The sequence below is a fragment of the Thamnophis elegans genome, chromosome 6, assembly GCF_009769535.1.
Source record: "Thamnophis elegans isolate rThaEle1 chromosome 6, rThaEle1.pri, whole genome shotgun sequence".
Classification (NCBI taxonomy): Eukaryota; Metazoa; Chordata; class Lepidosauria; order Squamata; family Colubridae; genus Thamnophis; species Thamnophis elegans.
This window is the reverse complement of record NC_045546.1, coordinates 50,076,809-50,100,117: the sequence shown is the minus strand read 5'-3', so window position 1 is coordinate 50,100,117 and position 23,309 is coordinate 50,076,809. Positions and strand designations below refer to the sequence as shown.

The following is a 23,309-nucleotide window of genomic DNA, read 5'->3' as shown; positions in this document are numbered from 1 at the left end:
AAGAATGGTATAGTTGTATACTTAAGAAAAGATATGAAAGCTGAATTAATAGAAGCAGATCCCTTCGGAAGATATATTGCTTTAGACTTAATCTTAGAAGGGAAAAAGACATTACTTTTGGGAATTTATGCTCCCAATCAACAGCAAGATAGATTCTATAGAAATCTTCATGCTAAATTAGTACAGTGGGACTATAGTTCCTGTATACTATTGGGTGACTGGAATGGAGTGATAGACACTAAGAGAGATAAGAAGATTTCCCGCCTAAATACCAAGATGCGAGCAAAGTTACCCAAATCTTTCTTTGACATTATGGATGATTTTGAATTGAGAGATATCTGGCGAGAAAGAAATGCAGAGGAATATGATTTCACTTTCTTCTCGGACAGGCATCAATCCCTTTCAAGGATCGATTTTATTCTAACCACTAATGATTTGCTTTCTAGGGTCAAGAAAACAAAGATTGCAGCTAGAGTCCTTTCGGACCATAACCCAGTTTGGATGGAGTTGGGAAGGGTAGTGCAGGCAAGAAGGTTTTGGAGACTGAATGAAAATTTATTTAGATATGAAAACTATATTAATGATTGTAAAAAATTACTATCTGAATATTTTGTTTTGAATATGAATAAGGGTACATCTATGGAATTTGTATGGGATGCAAGCAAAGCGTATATGAGAGGAGTTTTGATGAATATAAATAAAACACATAGAAATAAGCAAGGGCTAAAACGAACAGAACTGGAAGAGGAAATTAAGAGAAAAGAGCTGGAGTTAACAAGGAAACCAGACGATACAAAGGTTAAGGAAGCTATTAACATATTAAAATCTCAATTTGACATGTTGATCTCTGACCAGGTAGCTACTAATTTATTATATGCAAAACACAATACTTTTTGTAATGCAAACAAACCTGGCAGATGGTTAGCTTATCAGATTAGGAAAAAAAGGAAAACTCGAAATATATCTAAACTGATTTACAGAGGGAAGGAGGTGTTCCAACAGGAAGAGATTCAAAAGGCTTTCTGGGAATTTTTTACAGAACTGTATAAAGGGGATAAAATTAATGGTTTAGACATAGACAAATATTTAGACAAGGAGAAAATACCTTCAGTTAGAGAAGAACACAGGCAAAAATTGAATCAACCAATAACCTCGGGGGAAATCCTGCAGGTAATTAAGCAATTAAAGCCAGGGAAAGCACCAGGTACAGATGGCTTGACAGCGGTTTACTACAAAAACTTACAGTTAGAAATGGTAGAACCTCTTAGAGAATTATTTAATATGATTCAAACGGAAGGTAAAGTCCCTCCATCTTGGAAGACAGCGTTTATATCTTTGATACCCAAAGAAGATCAAGATACTACTCAACCCAAAAATTATAGACCCATTTCATTACTGAATGTAGATTATAAAATTTTTACTAAAATATTAGCAAATAGGTTAATGTTGGTCATTCAACAATTGATACATACGGACCAAACAGGTTTTATACAAGGGAGACAGATGAAAAGTAATGTCAGATTAATTATTAATGCATTAGAATATTTGGGAAAGAACAACCAGATCCCTGCTGCGTTTATATTTTTGGATGCTGAGAAGGCCTTTGATCGAGTTAACTGGCAATTTCTGCTGAAGATATTGCAAAAAATGCAGATAGGAGATAATTTTTACAGTCAATTAAAGCAATATACCAACAGCAAACAGCACAAATCATAGTCAATGGAAGTTTAACAGACTCTTTTCAAATTGGAAAAGGTACAAGACAGGGTTGTCCTTTGTCCCCATTATTGTTTATTATAACTTTGGAAGTATTGTTGAATAAAATACGGGGCTTGGATGGTTTAAAAGGGATCAAGATTAGGCAGCAAGAATATAGAGTCCGCGCTTTTGCGGATGATTTGGTCATAATATTGGAACAACCGCAGGAATCCAGTATGGTTTTAATGAATACGATTAATCAATATGGTCAAGTGTCTGGCTTTAAAATAAACTTAGGAAAAACCAAAATACTAGCTATAAATATGAATATTAAACAAAAGGAAGAATTAGGAGTGATGCTAGGATGTGAGGTAGTTAAAAAAGTCAAATATCTTGGAGTTAACATTTTAACTTCAAATGGGAAATTATATAAGCATAATTATGAACCACTTTGGCATAGCATACAGACAGAGATGAAAAAAATGGGAGAAATTGCACTTATCTTTGCTGGGCAGGATAGCGGCAGTGAAAATGAACATTTTACCAAAATTTTTATTTCTTTTCCAAATGTTACCTATACTTAAAAAAGATGCGAACCTTTTAGAATGGCAGAAGGGTATCAACAAATTTGTGTGGGCAGGAAAGAAGCCGAGGGTAAAGATGAAAATAATGCAAGATGTACGTGAGAGAGGAGGATTGAAACTACCTAATTTAAAACTATATTATGATGCAGTGGCATTATCTGTAATTAGTGATTGGATTCATTTAACTAATGATAGAATATTGAACATTGAGGGACACGATCTGGTATTTGGTTGGCATGCTTACCTGTTATTCAACAAAAAATTGGATAAGAACTTTAAAAGTCATATTTTGAGAAATGCTTTATTGCGGGTTTGGAAGAAATACCAATATAAATTAAATGACAAGATACCCATGTGGGCAATTCCTAGACATGCAATTGAAAATATGAATACAGCACAAAAACAGGACAGATTTACTTACAGACAGCTTCTTACCTCGGAAAGGGGGGTATTACAATTAAAATCTTTAGAGGTATTAAAAGAGGAGAAGGTAGTTCAAACATGGTTCCAGTATGGGCAATTACAGGCTAGGTGGAAAATAGATCAAAAAATTGGCTTTATTCAAGTTGAGGATAATCTGTTTAAACAAATAAGAGATCAAAGCTTAATGCATATAAAGAGGATATATAATGTATTAATACAGATGGATTCGGAAACAGAATTAGTTAAAGATTGTATGATAAAATGGGCTCAAAATATTGAGGAACCAATAATGTTGGATACATGGGAAAGAATTTGGGTAAGAAATGTGAAATTTACACAAGCTCAAAATCTGAGAGAAAATTTTTACAAGATGTTTTATAGATGGCATTTAGATCCTAAAAAGTTGGCTTCTATGTATCCGAATGTACAGCCTAAATGTTGGAGGTGTGGTTCTCTCGATGCTACATATTATCATATATGGTGGACCTGCCAAAAGGTTAAGGCATTTTGGATAAAAATATGGTGGGTCATGCAAAACGTTTTTAAAAAAAGGACAAAGTTTATTCCTCAGTTATTTTTACTAGGTATATGTACTGATTTTACAGTGGTAGAGACCAATTTGATTCTGCACCTGATAACTGCAGCAAGACTGTTGGTGGCGCAATATTGGAAGAAGGAAGACTTGCCTACAATCCAAGAATGGACATTGAAAGTAACAAACTTAGCTGAAATGGCTAAAATATCGGCATATCTCAAAGATCATTCAAATGAGAGATATAAACGAGACTGGAAAAAATGGATTGACTATATACAAAATAAATACGGGACTAAGAAATTCCAGTTAGCCTATGCTTAAGATCAGAAATGATTTAAACTGTTAAAAGTTAGTTCAGTAAGAAGAAGCTAAGTTCAATCTAGAATGTCTTTAATTTCTTTATTTTTTTTTCTCAATAGATTTTAGACTGTGTTAGTTAAAAATCCATACCGTGTACGGGTTCTGGGAAGTCGGGGGGGGAAGGAGGAGGGGGGATGGGGGGGTGGAGGGAGGGAGGGGTACACACAACAAAAAAAAAAAATTGTATTTCAATGTCTTAATGATTGACAAATGATGACATATTTGTGTTTTTTTTTTTAAAGAAAAATAAAAAAAGTTCTCTAAAAAAAAAAAAAAAAGAGTTGTGCTTCTTAAAATTGGTGGCCATAGAAGTGTAGTAAACTAAGAGATTAAAAAAAATCAATACTGTCTTGTATACACAGTATCAATTGATAAACAGGAACTTTTTTTAATAATCACCATAACAGAAAGCATATAATAATAGTTAATCATCAGCTTTAAAAAAAGTAATTATTTTCTATTTTAGGCTATGCAAGAATTTGGGGTAATGTGCAAAGAAAGAGAGACGGAGATTGTTAAAGGAGTTCTACCTTACTGGCCTAGAATTTATTGTAAGATTTCTCTTGTAAGTACTGAAATTTATATTTATATGGAAACGCTTGAACCAAGCCTGCTTTTAATCAGCTGCCATAGTGGTCAGAGATGAATGCAGAGTTCTGTTGTACCTCTTGGAAGGTTGATTTGTTCTGCAGAAAACTGAGAATTAGATAAAGCAGTGATAGTGTGATAGCCATACAGAAAATTGGACATTAATGTTATTCATATTTTTAGCTGTAAGATATGACTCAGTAAAATTTGCTTTAGAGAAATAGGTAATCTAAAATTGTTCATGTATATAGTGAAATTATATAATTATTTTTGTACTTGCCAATGTTTATGGTAGGATCATGATCGCCGAGTCCGGGAAGCTACACAGCAAGCTTTTGAACAGCTTATTCTGAAAGTCAGAAAACATTTAGCTCCTCATTTAAAAAACATTATGGGATATTGGCTTATAGCTCAGTGTGATATTTACTCTCCAGCAGCATCAGCAGCAAAAGAGGCATTTGAAAAGGCCTTTCCACCAAGCAAACAATCTGAAGCCTTAATGTTTTGTAAAGATGAAATTTTAAATGTAAGTTTTCAAGTTTGTATGTTTTTTAATTTTTGTTAAATATATAATTAAAAATCAACTGAAAAGGATACACTATGACTACCTAAAGGAGTTCAGCAAAACAGTTTTTTGCTTTTATACTTGCTAGATGTTTTCGTAGTTATCAATTGTCCAGTCATTGCCACTTTTTAAATTGATGATGCTTTGTACCTTTGAAATTGGCTCAAAGGCTATCTAGGTGGTTTCATGCCTGAGGCAAGACTACCACTAAAGTCTCCCAGTTTGTTGCATGATGCTGTAGACTACTACTTTAAATATTATTTAAATCATAATAAATACACAAAATGATATATGTATCTTCTTAATTAACTTTTTCTGAGACCACAATAATGTCACTTAAGACATATTACAATTCACATATACAGTTAAAACCATTCTTTCTGAAATTATTCTGAATTTATTATATGATGTGAAACTGAAATTTAGAAATAATATTTTATCTTCTTTATGTATATTCCATATATATGTGTGTGTATGTTACATATTTCCCAACCTGTTCATTTATTTGGCTTTTTTGTCTGGGTGGAGTCTGTTAGACATCATTAGATAATCTTTATAAGCAGAATAAATATGCAAAGTTCCACTTATTTGGATTCATACCACAATAAATTTAAATTAAAGAAATGTACATTTGGCATTGTAATACTGCATTATTGTACTTTTTTTTTAAAAAAAACACTTTTTATCTATAAATTGAGTATTTTTCCATTTAAGGATATCTGACTATTTTTGTCCAGGTACTACAAGATAATCTTTTGAAAGAAACTCCTGATACACTAAGTGATCCACAGTATGTACAGTATATTTTTATTTCTTTGGAAAAGTAAATTTCACTTAAAAAGATATTCTTGAAATAAAGGAAATGAAAGATGTTCAAGGTCTATCATGTCAAGTGACATGAAATATTCTCCCAGTTAAGTTTTCTTTTTGGAGATATTATCCAGTAGCTTTAATAGATGGAAGAGGTTTCTATGCAGAGAAACGTCTTCTGGCCATTGGTACTGCTGGTCAGAGCTTAAGTCCCTCTTCAAAATGAAGGTTGTTGCCTTTACACATTAACGAGAATTGTGTTGTTTCTGCACAGCAAAAAACCTTATTAACAAGAAGGTTGACTCACCCATATTTTGATTTCTTGGAATGTGCAGATTTTCTAAATGTGTTAATAAGAAATTATATGTATTAGGGTGGCATGGAACTCCAATTGCCACTGACGTGTACTCAATTCTGTGACTTTCAAGGGGAAATTAAACCTGACAAAATGGAAATTTTGGAAGTTTCCTATTATTTGCAGTAATAATATAGCTGTGTAGTTGATGCATACAATTAAGATTCTGGTTCTCAAGATGTATTTAATGGACTATAAAATCAAATATGAAAAAAATATAGTGAAAATTGAATTTATAAACCATGTTCTTGTGTTTTTTATTCAGAGCAGTTCCAGAAGAAGAAAGAGAAACTAAGTTTCATCGAATTATAACCTCTTCTTTATTATCTTTAAAGAAATTGCTTTGTATGATTCCTGATAATGAGGTTAAATCATTGGAAGAGAGACTTAAGACACTTCTCTCTCAAAACAAATTTTGGAAATATGGGAAACATAACATAGCACAGGTATCTTTACCTTTTTGCTTTCCGCAAAAAAATATTCTGAAATATAACAAAGATAAAATAAACATGTTTATTGTAGGCATGAAGACTCTTTTTTGTTTTAAACACAAACATATGTTTCATATTTAGTGGATTTAGCTGAAAAATGTTCAAAAAATAATTAATTATTAATTATTTAATGTCATTAAAATAACATCTAGCATTTTTACAATTTTTGAACGGGCAATATTGTTTAAAATCCTTTAACAATGGTGAAAAAGATTGCATTCCAATTTCCTAATGACTTAAGTAGTATCTTATATCCCAACATCTCAAATATTAGTCCTGGATGAGAATTATGTAAAGAAGTTTTGAAGTATTAGTTCAAATGAAAGTACAACTATTACAATTATTAACATAGTTTCTTATTTTTCTACTGTATGTTATTTTGTATTTTAAAATGCAATCTTTATTTTAAATAAATCATGAAAATTGAGGGAGGCGAGTCCTTCTGCAGTAAGACTGTGATTTGGTTCTTAAGTGAGGTAGTTGCTAAGTTAGAATTACTTGATTGCAAGTGCTGTTATGACTTTACTTCAGCTTTTCTTTGGTTTACAATGTCACAAGATATAATGGTATGTAGGAATGACCTTGGGAAGCAGGGCAAAGGGAACAATCAGATAAAAGGCAATTTAACTAGCAGCAGGAATATGGGCAGGGTAAGCAGCTCATAAGAAACTCTTCCTAGTTTCTTTGGCTATAAAGGATGTGGGAGAGATGTCAATTTGTCAGACTTTGGGTTTCTAGCGCTCTGGCGCACACATGCATGCATGCGTGTTCCAGTTTGGGCACTTGGTGCTAAAAAGGTTCACTATCACTGAATTAGGGTCTTATGGCTCTTAGAAAATTGGTCATAGAATCAGGGTTGGTAGTTGGTTTTCCATAATAATTTTAAGTGATTGTACGGTATAGAGATAATGGGGACATGGTGACTCAGTAGCTAAGATGCTGAGCTTGTCAATCAGAAGGTCGGTAGTTCAGTGGTTTGAATCCCTAACACCGCGTAACTAAGTGAGCTCCCACTACTTATCCCAACTTCTGCCAAACCAGCAGTTCGAAAGCATATAAAAAATGCAAATAGAAAAATAGGGACCATTTTGGTGGGAAGGTAACAGCGCTCCATGTGCCTTCAGCATTGAGTTATGCTGGCCACATGACCATGGAGATGTCTTTGGACAGTGCTGGCTCTTCAGCTAAGAAACGGAGATGAACACCGTCCCTAGAGCCGGAAACAACTAGCACACATGTGCGGGGGAATCTTTACCTTTATGGTATAGATATAGTACAGGTAGTCTTCTCTTAACAATCACGATTGGGACTAGCAACTCTGTCACTAAGCAAGCAGTTGGTAAGTGAAACGTGACCACAATGGATGTATGACATTACTTCCCATTCAGTCATTATGCAAGTCACAGTGGGTTATTAATGAGACATCACGTGACTGCGAATTGTGATTGTATTGCTGCCTTCTCAATTGTTTTGTTGGAAGTTGGTTGTGAAGCACACAAAAGGATGCTGATCATAAAGTTTTTCAGCATTGCCATAACCTTGAATGGTTGCTTAACGGGACAGTCATTAAGTGAGGTCTACATGTATTGTAATCATATCAAAAATATTCAGGTTTCCTTGTTTCTATTTTAGGTTCGCTCGGCTTTCTTTGAGGTAATTACTACTTTTTGTCAGCGTATTCCTGAGTCCATGAATGAAGAAGCACCAAGAGTTTGTCCAGCTGTTCTTCTTAGCATTGATGATAGTGATGCTATTGTATGCCTTGCTCTTTGGGAAGCTGTACTTCATGTCCTTACTACTATTGAGGTAATCTGGAAGCCATTATGTCCTTAAGTCATTATACATTGAAACCATTATTTAACTCATAGGCACCTTTCAGATTATATACCTTTTTAAAATCATTTTTTTTATTCAAACTATTAAAATACAAACTTCAAAAAAGGAACAAAACAAAATTTGACAAAACTACACAAAATAATACATAAAAAGAAAAAAAAACCACAAACATACCTTGTCCCCCGAATTGAATACTGATAAATATACTTCGAAGATAATAACTCTTCCCCCCTTGAGAAGCAGGCATCCCACAATTTATAAATTTCTACCACACGGTTTACCCAAGCCAATTAGTTTGGAGTCTATCTGCTATTTAGTTGACAGGTAAAATCAACAGCTAAATTAAACTTCAAAACCCACTGTTAACAGTCTATTGTATTTCACTTGCAGAAAGTCCACAATGGCCTTTGGTCTACCATGAGTCATCACAATCATTGCTTCTGATCTTTTCAAGATCAAATATCCTCGATTGGTTATTAATAATAAGGCTTATTCTTAAGATAACAGTTGGATTTTATTCCCTAAAGTCATAAAGTCTCTTGTATGTATTTCTATAGCGTTTGTGGTACATCACCAGTCATTTCTATCAACTTTGAATCTTTAAAATCCATATCTTTCTTGGAGTTCTCTAACCAACTTTCCAAGTCAACCTCATCTTTCATGTCGCCAGTAGCAAATTACATTTCAATACGTCTAGTTGTAAACCTTTTAGTACTTTACTTGCATGTGGTTATCATCTTTGAGTTGATTTAAAATCATTGTTACTATATCAAACTTTTTATCCAAATTTTCAAGTTGAACTTCTAAGAAAGTATTGCTACCTTCAAGGTCCTGTTTTCAGGTAGGTTCACAGTTGACCAAGTGTCATCTCGAGTCATTCTTAGTAGCTCCCGTTCAAATCTGGGAAAGAGTCAACTGAAAAAAAAATATTGAGACTGCTTAATGAATAACCATACCTCAATTTGATTATGTTTTTATCTAATACAGCCAACATGCATTGACTTTTCACTGATAATTTGGCAAATTTAAATGGATAGACAGAATCTTTTCAGATCAACATTTTACAATTTTTCCCTTATGAACCAGTATAAATATGTTTTATTTCTATTTTGTTTATTTTATTATAAAAATTAGTTATGGATACTTTAATGTCTCTGTCTTCAGATACTTTATTTAATATCAAGATAAGGAAGTAGGATGCTTAATTTTCAGTGTCAAGAAACTATGTATTCTTTAATTTATTGCTTCACATTTATTATTCTGCAGGATTGTTGGAGCCATGTGAATGCAAAAAAAGGAGTTCTACCAAAATTATGGACAGTGCTTCGAGAAGGAGGAAGAGGACTTGCTACTGTTATATATCCTAATATCTTGCCATTTATTAGTAAGGTGCCTCATAACGTTGCAGATCCAAAGTTAAATTATTCAACAACATTCTTCACTTCTATAATTAAAGGGTATGATAATTAGCTCATGCTTTTTAAATCAAATAATGGTTATGTGTTTAAAGTTTTTTTTAAATTTATATTTTAAGTGTGTATGTGTAGGTAGTAGTTGTATTTTATTTGAAGATGAAGAACAAGAGATAGTTGAATTTGAAAGCTGCAAATACTAGGTCTTCTGAGAATTGTAATGAAACTGTTGAAATAATATTTTGATGTTGAAGTTTGTAAACTTTCCTCCATGTAGCATTTTGTGGTTGTTATGTTTTTAAGTTAAGTTTCTGATGCTAATTTTTCAGTAGCTGTCACTAGAAACACCATATAAATCTAATTATTGATTATAGCATTTAATCCAATGTGACTATGGAAATTAACTTTAATTAATTAGTTAATTCCTGCCTTTACTATTTTTACAAATAACTCAAGGAGGTGTTCATTCTGATCCTTGATCTTCTGTTTCCTTAGGCTATTCACCGAAAGAGCGATGGTTTGTCGTTCGGAATCTTCAGCAATCATATCAACTTTTATGGAGTGTTTACAATTTACAGTCCTACAGAATATTGGTGAAGAAGAAGATGAAGTTAAAATACAAGAAATGCTTATAAATATCCAGGTATATTAGCATGGCAGAAATAAAATATTGGATTATCTTTGAAGGTTTTAATTGATTAATACTAGATTGGTGAGTTTACTTTGCACCAAATATTAATGTTTTGAACAGTTTCAGTTGAAATATGCTCTTATGAAATAACAAAAATGTTATCTGTTTTTCATAAAATTTGCTTCTGTTTGTTTCTCCTATTAAAATTTTCCCCTTTATACAGCAATGAGGCTTCTATTTCTCTTATTATATTATTGTTGGATAGTTCACAACATCGATCTGGATACAGGTAGTCCTTGACTTAGAACCATTTGTTTAGTGACCGTTTGAAGTTACAATGGCACTGAAAAAAGTGACATGACTGTTTTTCCCATGGTCACATGCTCACAATTTGAATGCGTAACAATTGGCATGTATTTATGACAGTTGCATTGTACTGGAGTCATATGATCCCCTTTTATGTCCTCCTGACAAGCAAAGTCGGTGGGAAGCTAGATTCACTTAATAATGTTACTTAACAAATGTAGCAATTCACTTTGACAAGAAAGGTCATAAAATGAAGCACTTAACAACTGTCTTACTTAGCAACAGAAATTTGTGGCTCAGATGTGGTCATAAGTCAAGGACTACCTTCACATACCAATTCCCTCTGTCCCACTTCTGCTCATGAGATGAACTTTATCCATATGGGCTTCTAAAAATAACTAAAAATAAAAGGAATATGCTGCATAGGTTGAAACACTTTTCAGAAAAGGTATTAATTCATATTGAGATTAAAATGCATTTGTTTTTTTCTTTACAGTTAATTCCTCTCATTGATACAGTAATTAAAGAGCCCAAATTACAAAATGGATCTCTGTTTTATGAGATAGCAGACATGCTGAATGTTTGGAAAACAAAAGCAGAAATAACTAATGATGATAGAACATCCCTCACTTTTCAGAGAATGTTATCTAACTTTTGGGATGGCCTTTCAAATATATGTGTGGGACATGTTGCTGTAATGGATGCAGATGAGAAATCATTGGCTGCTGTGTCTTCTTTGTTGCAAATTCTTCACAACCCAGAAAACAAGATGAAAACAAATAGAAAAAAAGCTGTAAATGTAAGATTTGCAGAAGACAGAAAAGTTGAAATTAACGCCGAACATGAGAATTTTGTTGACATGAGAACTAGCAATGAATCCAGTAATGTCATTCATGAAATTCATGGAAAACATACTTTTCCTCTACAGAACGACTCTTTAGAAGGTTTAGTTTGTAAACTTGCAGAACTAAGCATAGGGTACACTAGCCAACAGACATCTGACCAACACTTAAAGTTCCTCTCTGCTCTACTCAGCACCTTTGCTTCTCATAAAGTTTTCCAGGTGCTTATAGAAGAAAGTGATGATGTTCGGTATGAAAATCCATCTATTCAGTTTCTGCACGAAAAGTTAATTGTTTGGCTGAAAGAAGATTGGAGAAAAGAGACAGACTTCCTGGTCAATATTTTATATAGCATTCTCTATTGCTGCAGCAGTCCCATAGAGAGGGAAAATATTCTCAATGATTTAACAAAGGTACAGTTTTCTTATTCAGTAAATTGATTTCATTCAATTTGTTTTAACGTATTCTGTTAGACTAATTAGAGTTTGGAATAGTAATATTTGTACTTGCACACTGGTTGCTATGGCCTATCAAGTAACATGCATTCATTTCTTAATATTTGGAAGTAGAATTGCATTAGGACAGTTATAAAATACTTTTAATTATCCTTTAAAAGTATCTTTTTTTATCTGTTATAAACTTTTTTATCTGTTATAAATTGATTTTAAACATTATTTGAAACATAAAGAGCAATAAACATATCATAAACAATATTTGAAACAATATTATAAAGAGCAGCACAAACACAACTGCTGCTTCATACCATCTTGCTAACTAGGGAAGTTGCAAATCAATTAGTATTGAAGTCCCGCTGAAATCAATTTTATATATCAAACTAAATGCATTTCCTAGATTTTGGAAGGTCAATTAAGAGAGAGCCAACATCTGTCTTCTGAGACATACTATTGTGAACATTCATGTTTTTGTCTATATTTTCACTAGCCATACTTTCTGATGATCAAACAAATAAAGTACTATGCTTAAGGGGGAAGATTAAGTTTTCTTCAAGTACACCCTTTTCTGACTAAAGAGTCCCTGGTGAGGCATACCCAATGAAACCAGATCTCATGCAAATCTAGTCTAGTTTTCATGTTAAAGAAAACAGATGTTATTCGTGGGCTATATGTATATACATGTTTCTTCAGAAAAGAAGTACTACTCAAGACTGTGTTTACAATATTAAGTAGAGCTATGCAGCTGTCTAATTTGCGCAGCAAAGGGGATTGAGAGTATATGTAGATGAAGGCATTGCACATGTTAGTACCTCCTTAGATCAAATAATTATTTTCCCATGATTGTGCAGCTAATTTCAAAGCCAGGAAATACCAGAGGTTTTTAAAGGAGTGGCCAATAGGTATACCATCCATGGCCATTCATTCCCAGATTTCCTTTGAATCCATATCCCTTTCTAATATTACATGATTCTGAAAAATTGTCCAGTTTTATTGTCGTGTTTTGATGCTATTTCTTTTTCTTTTCAAGATGGATCTAAAATGGAGTATTCTTCTTCAAATAATCCAAAAGGTACATTCAAACTCCCCTCCCCCAGTTTTCATTCGTGTTAGTCTGGGATCCAGAGATGCACTAAGTTCCTTTGGTATACATGGGCATTTTAGTTGTTCCTAGTTACGGCTTGCTGGAATGTTCCGTTGGAATGAATGAGCTCATGTTGCTTGGGAGCAAAACCAGCTGTTTCCCCTCTTTGGCCTGTTTGTGGGTAATTTTTCATTGCATAAATCTTTCTGAGACTACAAAATATATCTGTCTTATTATATTATATGTTTTGGTTACGTATTATATAGGTAGATGATTTGGAAATAAACATCTAAGAAAAAATAGACGAGGACAGCCAAGAGTACATTGCTTGTTTTTTTTCTTCTGTGGAGCCTGTGAGAATAGTGAAATGCTTTGGAAAGGGAGCAGATTGGTTAAAAAGAAGAAAGTGCAAAGTATTATCTTTTCCATTTAACCTTCAAGACAGACTGAGAGAAGATAGCTGACAGTGACATTGGGTCAATCACTTGCCCCGACCCACCTCGTAGGGCTGTTTCTGTGGGGAAAATAGGCTGGAAGAAGGAGTATATATCTGTAAACTGCCTTGCTTGACTTATAAAGGCAGGGGAAAAATTAATAAGTGAAACAGATACAGCATGACTTTTAGCTGAACAAAAGACATACTTTCTGTGCCAAAGTCTTTCGAATGAATATGGCTCTACAGAATGTTTGAAGGAGCAATGTGCTGACGTAAGCAAAGAAGCTTTTACAGCAGCTTTTTATTGAGTCCTCTGGAAAATCTATGGCAGTTTGCTTTAAAGTGAAACAGTGGTTTCAGATGGTTTGAACAGGCATAAGAGGGGAAATTGCCCTTTTTAGAAATTGATTAATTGCCTCTTTTCCAAGATTCCTTTCAAGATGGAACATTGTAAGTATCTTTGATTTAACCAAGTGTTTAAACTGAATATCTAGTATTTTTTAGTAGAAATATTTCTCTGCAGGGTGCGGGTGGCAGGCATATGCGCACATGCTTCTATCTATCTATCTATCTATCTATCTATCTATCTATCTATCTATCTATCTATCTATCTATCTTATCTAATCTTACCTTTCATATATAATGTTTTCATGGATCTTACTGATCTGATACTTTGAACAGTACATGTTTTTTATTTAGATTTTTATAACAAACCAAGAGGTTTATTTTGAGATTAAAAGAGTGAACAACTACTTTGAAAAATATTTGTGTACTTTCTAAATCTTAGGCCTGTTCAAGCTCTGAGAAACATTCGTTAAGTTCTGCATGGCTAAAAGGAGATGTATTAGGTGAGAAGCTTGTGACTCTGGCCCATGATCTGTGTAACATCAGCTTGAAGATGACAGTAACTTCAGCCGAATCATTTCATTCAGAACAATGGACTCTCCTAAGCTTGGTATTATCTCAGTTAATTAAAAATGGTAAGTGGTGCAGACTTTTATAATGAGTAATATACTTCTAGGAGAATTAGAGGCTAACTTGCCATGGATAGAAAAGTTGAGGCACTGGTGTAGGTGAGTTAGACAGTACAGTATTTATGTGTGGTAATAAAAAGCCAGAGTTTTTTCAGGACACTAAAAATGAGGACTCAGATAGTAGTAGAGCTGGTGGTTTTATGATCATGTAATAAAATGTCACTTTTAATCCACAGAGTCCTTAATTGGTGAAGTTTATGTTAAAAGAATAATTGACAAACTTCAAGCCGCTCTGTCAAAAGCTAAGGATCTTTCAGAAGCTGGAAATACAGAACTATCAGTGTCTTTCATCTGTGACATAGCCTCCAGTTTTTTCACTTCGGTTAAAGGATGTTTATTAATGCCATCCTCTGAAGATTTATTATTCACTATTTTCCAGTTATGTGCACAGACCCAAGATATAACATGTTTATCAGGTACAGTTGCCTAGTATGTATAACTAATTCCATATTGATTTTTTGGGTATATTTCTTACCACCTATTTGTAACTAAAAATTGCAAGTTATTTGATTCCTTGTATACATACACATTTACATACATACATACATACATACATTTACATACCTACACATAATATACATGTTATATATGTAAGTATACATAAACACACACAAACATACAGAATCAAATATTGCAAAAATGGTGATCATGTTTTCAAGTAGAAATATTGAGAAAACAGAATTTCTGCATTTAAGTTTATGTTTGAATGTACATAACAAATTGTTTAAACAGGAACTAGAATTACACCTTTTTCAATTGAGAAATATGCAGTTTCTTAAAAAATGTAATCTTGGCAGAAACATAAACAATTTAATTCTATAAAACAGAATAAGGATGAATCAGGCATGGTACTATTCAGCAAGCAGATATAGCAATGTGTTTTTTTCATGGTTATGACATCTAATCTGTAATTGAATGCGTATTAATTTTTACGAAGTATAAGTTGATAAACCTTTTTATCGTTTATCCATAAAATAGTTTCATTGGAAAATAAGGACATAGCTTCCTTACTTAAGTGATGAAAACATCATTCTGCTCATAAGCTTTCGGTTTTAAAGCATGATTAATGTCTATCATTCTGTTTAATAGTTAAAATTTGGATCCATTTTTTCCTTCATGTAGATTTCCTTGTAAATAAATTGAAGCATACTTGGATGTGTGGTATCACTTCACTTGTGTGTCAGCGTAGCATTCTGCATAAGGAGAGCAGCTTTCTACAGAAATCTGCATTCTGGGTCAAGAACCAGCTTCAAACATCAGTATTGGACATTAAAAGGTAGCTTTAGAATGCCCTGCATAATTTATTTGCTCAAAGCTAGTCATCATTCATACTACTAGTGATTTTAAAATATCCTGTAAGTAGGATTTCAGATTTCATTCTGAGATCAATATTTATTTTGTTTGAAAGCATGACCACAAAGGGAATTGGGCGTCCATTACTAAATGATGCAGTCATTAAACAAATTATCACTTGACCGTTCACAGCATTATGGTTTTTTTTGCTATGGTAGTTATACAAATCATTCAGTTGCTAAATGAATCATTGATTTTGCTTGTTGGAAGATGCTGGAAAGGTTGCAAATGGAGATCTCATGACCCCAGGTTGCTGCAACCCTTGTAAACATATATTGGTCGTCAAGTGCCAGAATTATAATCATGTGACTGGGGATGCTGCATTGGTCATAAGTGCAAGGACCAGTCATATGTCACATTTTTCAGCAGCTTTATAACTTCAGACAAAATGAATGATAGTAAATAATGGACTTCCTGAACTTCATTTTCCCCATCCCATTTGGTTCTTGTTTTTTTTCCTATAAAGTAAGTTTTATTGAGATTAAGTTTCTAGTAATAACTTAATAAACTTTACCATTGCAGCTTTTGTTTTACTACGCTGCCTTGTCTTCCATGGATATTCTGTATGTTCTGTTGTGTTGTTAAAATGCGTAGGCTGCCAAATCATCCAGATTTACCTTCCAAATTTTTACAGAAATAAATTTATAATAATTCATTTTATATGATGTTTGTTGAGGCTTCTTATACTAAATGATGGTTTCATTGTTAATCTTGGTCAGATTGCGTCTATATACAGTTTGCTATTATCTAAATTCTGTATCAAGCAAAAAGTTGGTTTATTTTCAGTTTGCAGGTTTTGATCTCTGTGGTCAGTGATTTGTTGACTACATTGCTAGAAGCTGAAGATGTTTCTGCTTGTGTTCTGAATGATTACATTGAATGGCTTACTCCAACTCAGACTGAATGGGAAAAGATGCGGGAGTCTCTGTCCAGTGAGGTATGTAAACTAAAGCAAAATTGATACATGGCAGAGTAATCTTCAGTGTTTGCATATTTTACTTGCTTAGATTTTTTTTCATTTAAGGAGCCTGCATTAATTATTTTAAGCTTAAATGGAAGGTGTAAGAAAGATATTATTATAAAATAGACATTATAATAATTGCTTTCAACATACTCATTTGAAATATATTTTAAGTATAGCAATATTTCAGATGAAATATACATTACATATATAATTATACATTATATTTATAATAATGTATATTTTATTTATGTGTAATGTAAATATATCCTTTGACAATTAATGCCATATCTAGTTTTAATATTATTAATTAAATGTTAAATCTTCATAAAATTTTATATCGATATGGAATGAAATATTTGAAATTTTGCTTTTCTCAAAGGAAGATATACTTTACATGTTTTTTATATGTCATTACAGTGGTTGAGGAAGCCACTTCTGGAAGGAAGACTAAGTATTAATTGTGAATTACCTGGAATAGATCATAAATTTTCTATCCCAGCTAAACTTCCAAGTCATCTTTGTACTACAGCTCTGCTTAGTAGAATGGCATTATTGATACTGGAAAAGGAGTCTGCATTTGAAAACCCTGAAGTAGAAAGAAGAAAAATTGATAATATCAGTAAGTGATAGCAAAATTAATAATAATTAAACCTGTGTGTGACAATCTATTATATTCTTTTTTTCTATTGCCATTTTGCCAAATGTGGCATATGTTACATTAAATATATAATAAAATTATATTAAAACTTCAGAGGTTAATAATGACATATTGGGATAAACAATAGAACGTCACAACCATATATTATGATGGGACAGCACTGTTTTGTATAATTAATAGGTGCCATCCACAATGATATTTCTAGGTTCTAGGCCAGCATTCCTCAACTAGAGTTTTGTGAAACCCAAGGGTTCTGCTACAAGTCACTATGGGTTCACCAAGAGAACATGATTGAAAAAAAAATATTTTAAACTATCTATGCCATGTAATGCTCATGCTTGTGGCAGTGGAATTTTTAAACCCCATGACTTGGCTATGGGCATATTGCTTTGCTATTGGGACATGAAAACAATTCACTTCTAACCTACACAATTCAAAATGTTTACAACCTGAATTATGTAGTTTAGAAGTGAATAGTTTTGAGCAGTTTTAATATTTTTTTCCAATTTTTATACAAGGGTTTCCTAAGATCTGAAAATTATTTTAAGGCTTTCTCCAAGTTAAAAAGCTTGAGAAAGACTACTCTATGCCATAAACTATTTATATTTGTTGAAATACCACAATTAACTCTCATTATTGCATCTCATTTTCAATTCTTTATTGATAATTAAAATTGTCATAAATTATTTATATTTATATTATTTATATAAATTATTATAACATTTATTATTATAAAATTATAGATGAACTATAAACAATTATTTTTTAAATAATGAAAGTAAGCTTTCTTATAAGTTTCTTAATGTATTATTATACCAACGTATCTTTATTTAGTGAATTAATAAATCAAAATCATAATATATATACACTAAATACAGCGTTTTGTTATTTAATAAAACCAAAAAGAGTTACCATATTTTTCGAAGTATAAGACACACCAGAGTATAAGATGTACAAAGGTTTTGAAGAGGCATTTTTTTAAAAAAAGTAGGTAGGGATAGAGAGGGAGAGAAAGAGAGAGAAATACAGTAGGCAGGAAGGGAGAGAAAGAGAGAGAAAGGTAGGTAGGTAAATAAAGGGAGAGAGAGAGAAATAGCGATAGAGAAATAGGTAGGTAGGGAGAGGAGAGAGAGTGTAGGTAGGTAGGTAGAGGGATAGAGAGAGAGAAATAGATAGAGATACAAAGAGAAATACAGTAGATAAGGAGAGAGTAGGTAGGTTGATAGGTAGAGGGATAGTGAGAGAAATACAGTAGATAGGTAGGGAGAGACGATAGGTAGGTGGAGAGAAATACAGTAAGTAGGGAGAGAGAGAGAGTAGGTAGGTAGGTAGATATTTCCAGATGTATTTATCCATGTGCTGGAGAAGGAAATCGCTGACAATCAGCAGCACCTAAAACTTTGTTTCTGATGGCACAGTACTTGATCAACGTAATTCTCATCAATCAGTTAAAGTGTTTTTGCACTCTGAAAACCTCCCCAAAACAGCATGAAAATGGACCTTTTTTTTTTTTTTAAAAAGGCATGAATAGCCTTGGGGGAACTTGCAGAGTGTTCCTGGGGTTGGTGGGGACAAAAATGAACAAAAAAAGGCCGTCTTTTGCCAAAACGGGTCCGTTTTTTGTCAATACCTTTAGGGTGGCTTATAGAGTGCTGTTGGGGGAGGGGCAAAAAGCCTGGTTTTTGCTGATTTCTGCCCTCCCCAGCCCCCAGGAGCTCTCTCAAAGCCTCCATAAGGGTATGCAAGGCCATTTTGATGAAGGGGGCGGGGCTTCGGGAGGCAAAAATTGCTGTATTCAGTGAATAAGATGCACCCAGATTTCAGCCTCTTTTGAGGAAAAAAGGTGCGTCTTATACTCCCAAAATACGGTAAATAAATGTATATATCTAACTAGTAACTGTTAAATTATAGAAATAAAATATATATTTCTGTTTTTCTAGTTGTAGAACAGCTGTATGCCTTACAGTGGATTGAAGAATTGGCAAACCCATCTGGTCTGCTACTTGAATTTCTTCATAATGCTGAAGTAATGAAAATTTCACATGAAAATTTCTATCTACTCAATAATATTTCCCATCTTTTACAAATATTGTTCAATAGGTAAATATTGAAGGAAAATATGCATTTCTCATAAGGATTTTATTAGAGATTATCTTGATTTTTTTCATTATAAATGTATATAGTGCCTTTATATAAACAATTCTCACCTAAAATAAATACAAATGATTTTGTTGTATTCATATGTATATAAGCCATGTTAATCTTAGAAATTTTGAATTCTTTGTAGATCAAAAGAGAGCGGACGACTTTGGGCTTTAACCATGGCTAAATTGATAAATGCACAAAACTTTGCACCCTGTGAGATTAAAGCACTTTTTGATTCATCTGAGAGGTATGATAGTTAACTGGGAGTGCATGGAAACTATAATTTTTTGTCCTACTATTACAGTGATTAAATCAAGACAGGAAAAAAAGGCAGTACAAAATGTCTTACATTGCAAACAGAAATTATGTTGCCATCACCATTATTGGTCGCAGTCAGAAGAAACTTTATCCTTTTCTGTAGGGCAGTACATGTGTGTGTGTGTGTGTGTGTGTGTGTATGTGTATTTTTATATGTGTGTATGTGTATACACACCACACACACATGCATGATAGTAATAGTTGTCTATTGAATCTGAATCTTATATTAACTAATAGGTAACATGCACACATCCCTTCAATTCTCTAATATCCTATATTACTTAAAATTTCTAACCCTAGATCCATAACTTTCAAATAAATGGTGCAGCTGTCCAAAATGTCTTACTTTTTTGAAGTTAAATATGTTTTGTTACTCATAGAGTTCTGTATATAACAATCTCTGTCATCCTGATTTTTTAAATTTATCAATACAAAAATAATTTTATATTGATTCCTTGATTTTCTTTTTCTTGTGAACAGCTTTTTCCCATTAACTGAGGGAAACCTGCATACACTTCAGAATCTGTCTACAGTTTTACCTGACGAAGATAAGGAAGAACTTGTCATTAGGTTCACAGCTAAACTAATGACATGTAATGGAACTGATCTCTTTGGTCCTGAGGGTCAGTGTCTTAAATAATTTCTACAATGCTACATTGAATTGGAATAGGACGTTTAGTGCACATAACAACATTTTTTTGCAATTGATAATTGCAAAACTATTTTAATGGACCTTGTTACTTTACTAGAATAGTCAGTATTCAGTTCTGATCACTAAACACTTTTTTTGTTTTCTTATTATACTCAAAGACATTTAATAACATTTATTAAACTAATATTTCACACTGTTCAGGAGCATTTGGATATCTTGGCATTTTAAATTCCTGCTTGAATACTCAAGATACTGATTACGGAGAACTAATGGCTGGAATATTGAAGGTCATCGTATCTTGGCGCAGTGATTATGAAGATAGTTTTCTTTTCAGCTGGTAAATTATTTTTCTTATTTTTCAAAAATAATTCATAGAATAACTAAAATAGGTTTGCTCCCACTTGAATTTTATTTATTTCAATCTATGATTTTAGTCCAATAATTGCAAGCTTGTCTTTTGTATCAGCTTTGACAAACTTGTCCTCTAGAGGTATTCTAGCATTTGAATGCATTTTGTTTTAGAAAAGACATTGTGTGTAACAGGAATAAGAGTGCATCTTAATATACTCTTATTGTTCACAATTATAATGAGTGTTAACACTTTTTTAAAAACTTCTAGAATCAATTATTTTATTACATGTATTCATTTTCTTATTGGAAGCTGCCATTGCAATATAAACAACTTAATTGCAGTATATACTTTTGTGCTTTGAGAATGTTGGTTTTCACCAAAGAGAAATAGCTTAACATACCTCATAAGACAAGCTGAGCTGTCCATAAATCAGGTACTGTTTGTGAGAGGTCTTGGTGCTCTCTAAGCTTGATTGTTTGCTTCTAGACGTTTCTTTACCCAACATCATGTTTTTCTTGGTCGGGTATTGAAACATCTGCAAGCAAACAATTAAGCTAAGAGAGCACCAAGAATTCCACAGTGCAGTGCTGAACTGCTGATACTTTTTTGTATTGGAAATACATTTTTGTTCTTTGCATTTTTGTTTGCTTTCAACTTTCTCACCTGAATGTTTTCTTTAGTAAATGAAATCTTGAAAGAAAAAAAATTGAAAGTGTTGGTTGTATTGTAATACAAGCATTTGCCCTTTCATTTTAGTTTAGATTCTAAACATATTCTTAATTTTTTGCCTCAGTAATCTACAAGAAACAAATCCACAGCTGCTTGGTTTAAATATAGAAATGATCCGTTTCATTTCTCTGTTGCTGAAGAAGCCTGTCTCCTTATTGGAGAGTGAATGGGATTTTGTCATGTGCTCTATGCTAGCATGGTTAGAAGTAAGTAACAAACATAAAAAGAATGATATAGTTTCTACATTTAAAGAATTTCACATTCCTTGTAGGAAAATTTTAAAATTTGCTATGAAAAATAATAATTTAATTTAATTGTTTACAGACAACCTGTGAAAACCCAGAGGTCTTTCCTGCCGCCCAGGTTCAAGTTTTTGCTTCTGTTAGCTGTGACCTGAGTGCTTCTCTAAGTGCATACTTCCAGGCAACAACTCCTGAAATTGTTGAAAAATTTCCAAAAATCTCATGTCTGAATGGCAGGAGTTCTTTTCAGAAGGCATTCATAGCTTGCTTTTGCCTCTGTTGGCAAAATCACCCGTAAGTTTTTGACGGAGGGTAAATACACAGACAGGCAATGTAGAGCCATAACATAAAAATACCTTGACAGGCTATTTAACACGCCAGGATTTTGTTAGTAAATATTTGATTTTAAGATTTGCAGTATAGATTTATATAGGTATATTTTGTGGTTTCTAGGATGATATAAAGAAAAAAATTTGCACATAATTTTCCTTCATAGTTTCCTTCATAGTTTCCATTCTACCATGTTGTTTCAGAATTCTTTGAATGCATTTCAGTTTTTCTATTTCACTGGTGGCATCATGTAAAGCTATTATTTTGAATGTACAACTGAATATTATTAATGGCACTTTAGATGAAAATCATTCTTTATAATTTCTACTTGAATATTTGTTATAATAATTTCAGGCTGTGAATTATCTTGTACCTTCTATACAGGAAAAGAACAAGATGTAATGGAAACATCATTTCAGAACTCCATATTGAAATCTTTAGGTAAAGCTTTAACATATATATCAAAGGATCAGTTACTGAACCACAGGCTTCCTGCCAAATTTGTTGCTGGTCAGAAAACAAATCTCCCTGACAATCTACAGACTTTGTTAAATACTTTTTCTCCGTTATTACTCTTCAGAGCTAGACCTGTTCAAATTGCAGTGTACCACATGCTAAACAAGTAAGTTATTTCCAATTTCCTTAGAGCATGCTGTGATCTAGTTCTTTTTAATTTTCTCAGTATAAGAGATACTTTAAAGCTAAGGAATATAGAAGTACTATCACCATTAAATAGTATATATTTTCTATATACTAATAATTTCTTAATCAACCTAGGTTTTGTTTTCAGTGGAAGATAACAGAACTAGTGATTATAACCTCAAGCCTATATAGTTCAGATTTTTATGAGCTGGATAGGGTAGTACACTATAGAGATATTTACGACTGTAACCTTTTGAGCTTCCTTTAATAACTTCTTCATAGATATGGTATGTATAAAAATTTGCTGGAGGAGGGAGCAAAATTAAAATTGACTTCTAGTTCATTGTACTCTGAAAGTACACTGATTATATTCTAGATATGTACAATATGAATCTTATAGGCACCAGTGTGACTCAGTTAATCATCTTGGCCATTGCGTTCCTTGACCTGCCTGGTTTATTTTTCATTCAATAAGAATCTGG

The 23,309-nt window shown here is 32.9% G+C and overlaps 1 protein-coding gene across 1 annotated transcript in view; it reads left to right on the top strand.

Annotated features, from left to right (window-relative positions):
- Positions 1-23,309, top strand: part of LTN1 (listerin E3 ubiquitin protein ligase 1) — a 36,759-nt gene that overhangs the window by 5,151 nt on the left and 8,299 nt on the right. The window contains 22 exon segments of the mRNA XM_032219244.1: positions 4,067-4,165; positions 4,484-4,714; positions 5,491-5,543; positions 6,184-6,364; positions 8,042-8,215; positions 9,512-9,702; positions 10,153-10,300; positions 11,091-11,849; positions 12,919-12,960; positions 14,196-14,388; positions 14,619-14,858; positions 15,565-15,718; positions 16,582-16,732; positions 17,177-17,378; positions 19,358-19,517; positions 19,705-19,809; positions 20,361-20,503; positions 20,734-20,869; positions 21,678-21,819; positions 21,938-22,067; positions 22,070-22,153; positions 22,570-22,807. Of these exon segments, the coding sequence (XP_032075135.1) occupies positions 4,067-4,165; positions 4,484-4,714; positions 5,491-5,543; positions 6,184-6,364; positions 8,042-8,215; positions 9,512-9,702; positions 10,153-10,300; positions 11,091-11,849; positions 12,919-12,960; positions 14,196-14,388; positions 14,619-14,858; positions 15,565-15,718; positions 16,582-16,732; positions 17,177-17,378; positions 19,358-19,517; positions 19,705-19,809; positions 20,361-20,503; positions 20,734-20,869; positions 21,678-21,819; positions 21,938-22,067; positions 22,070-22,153; positions 22,570-22,807 (3,956 nt within the window).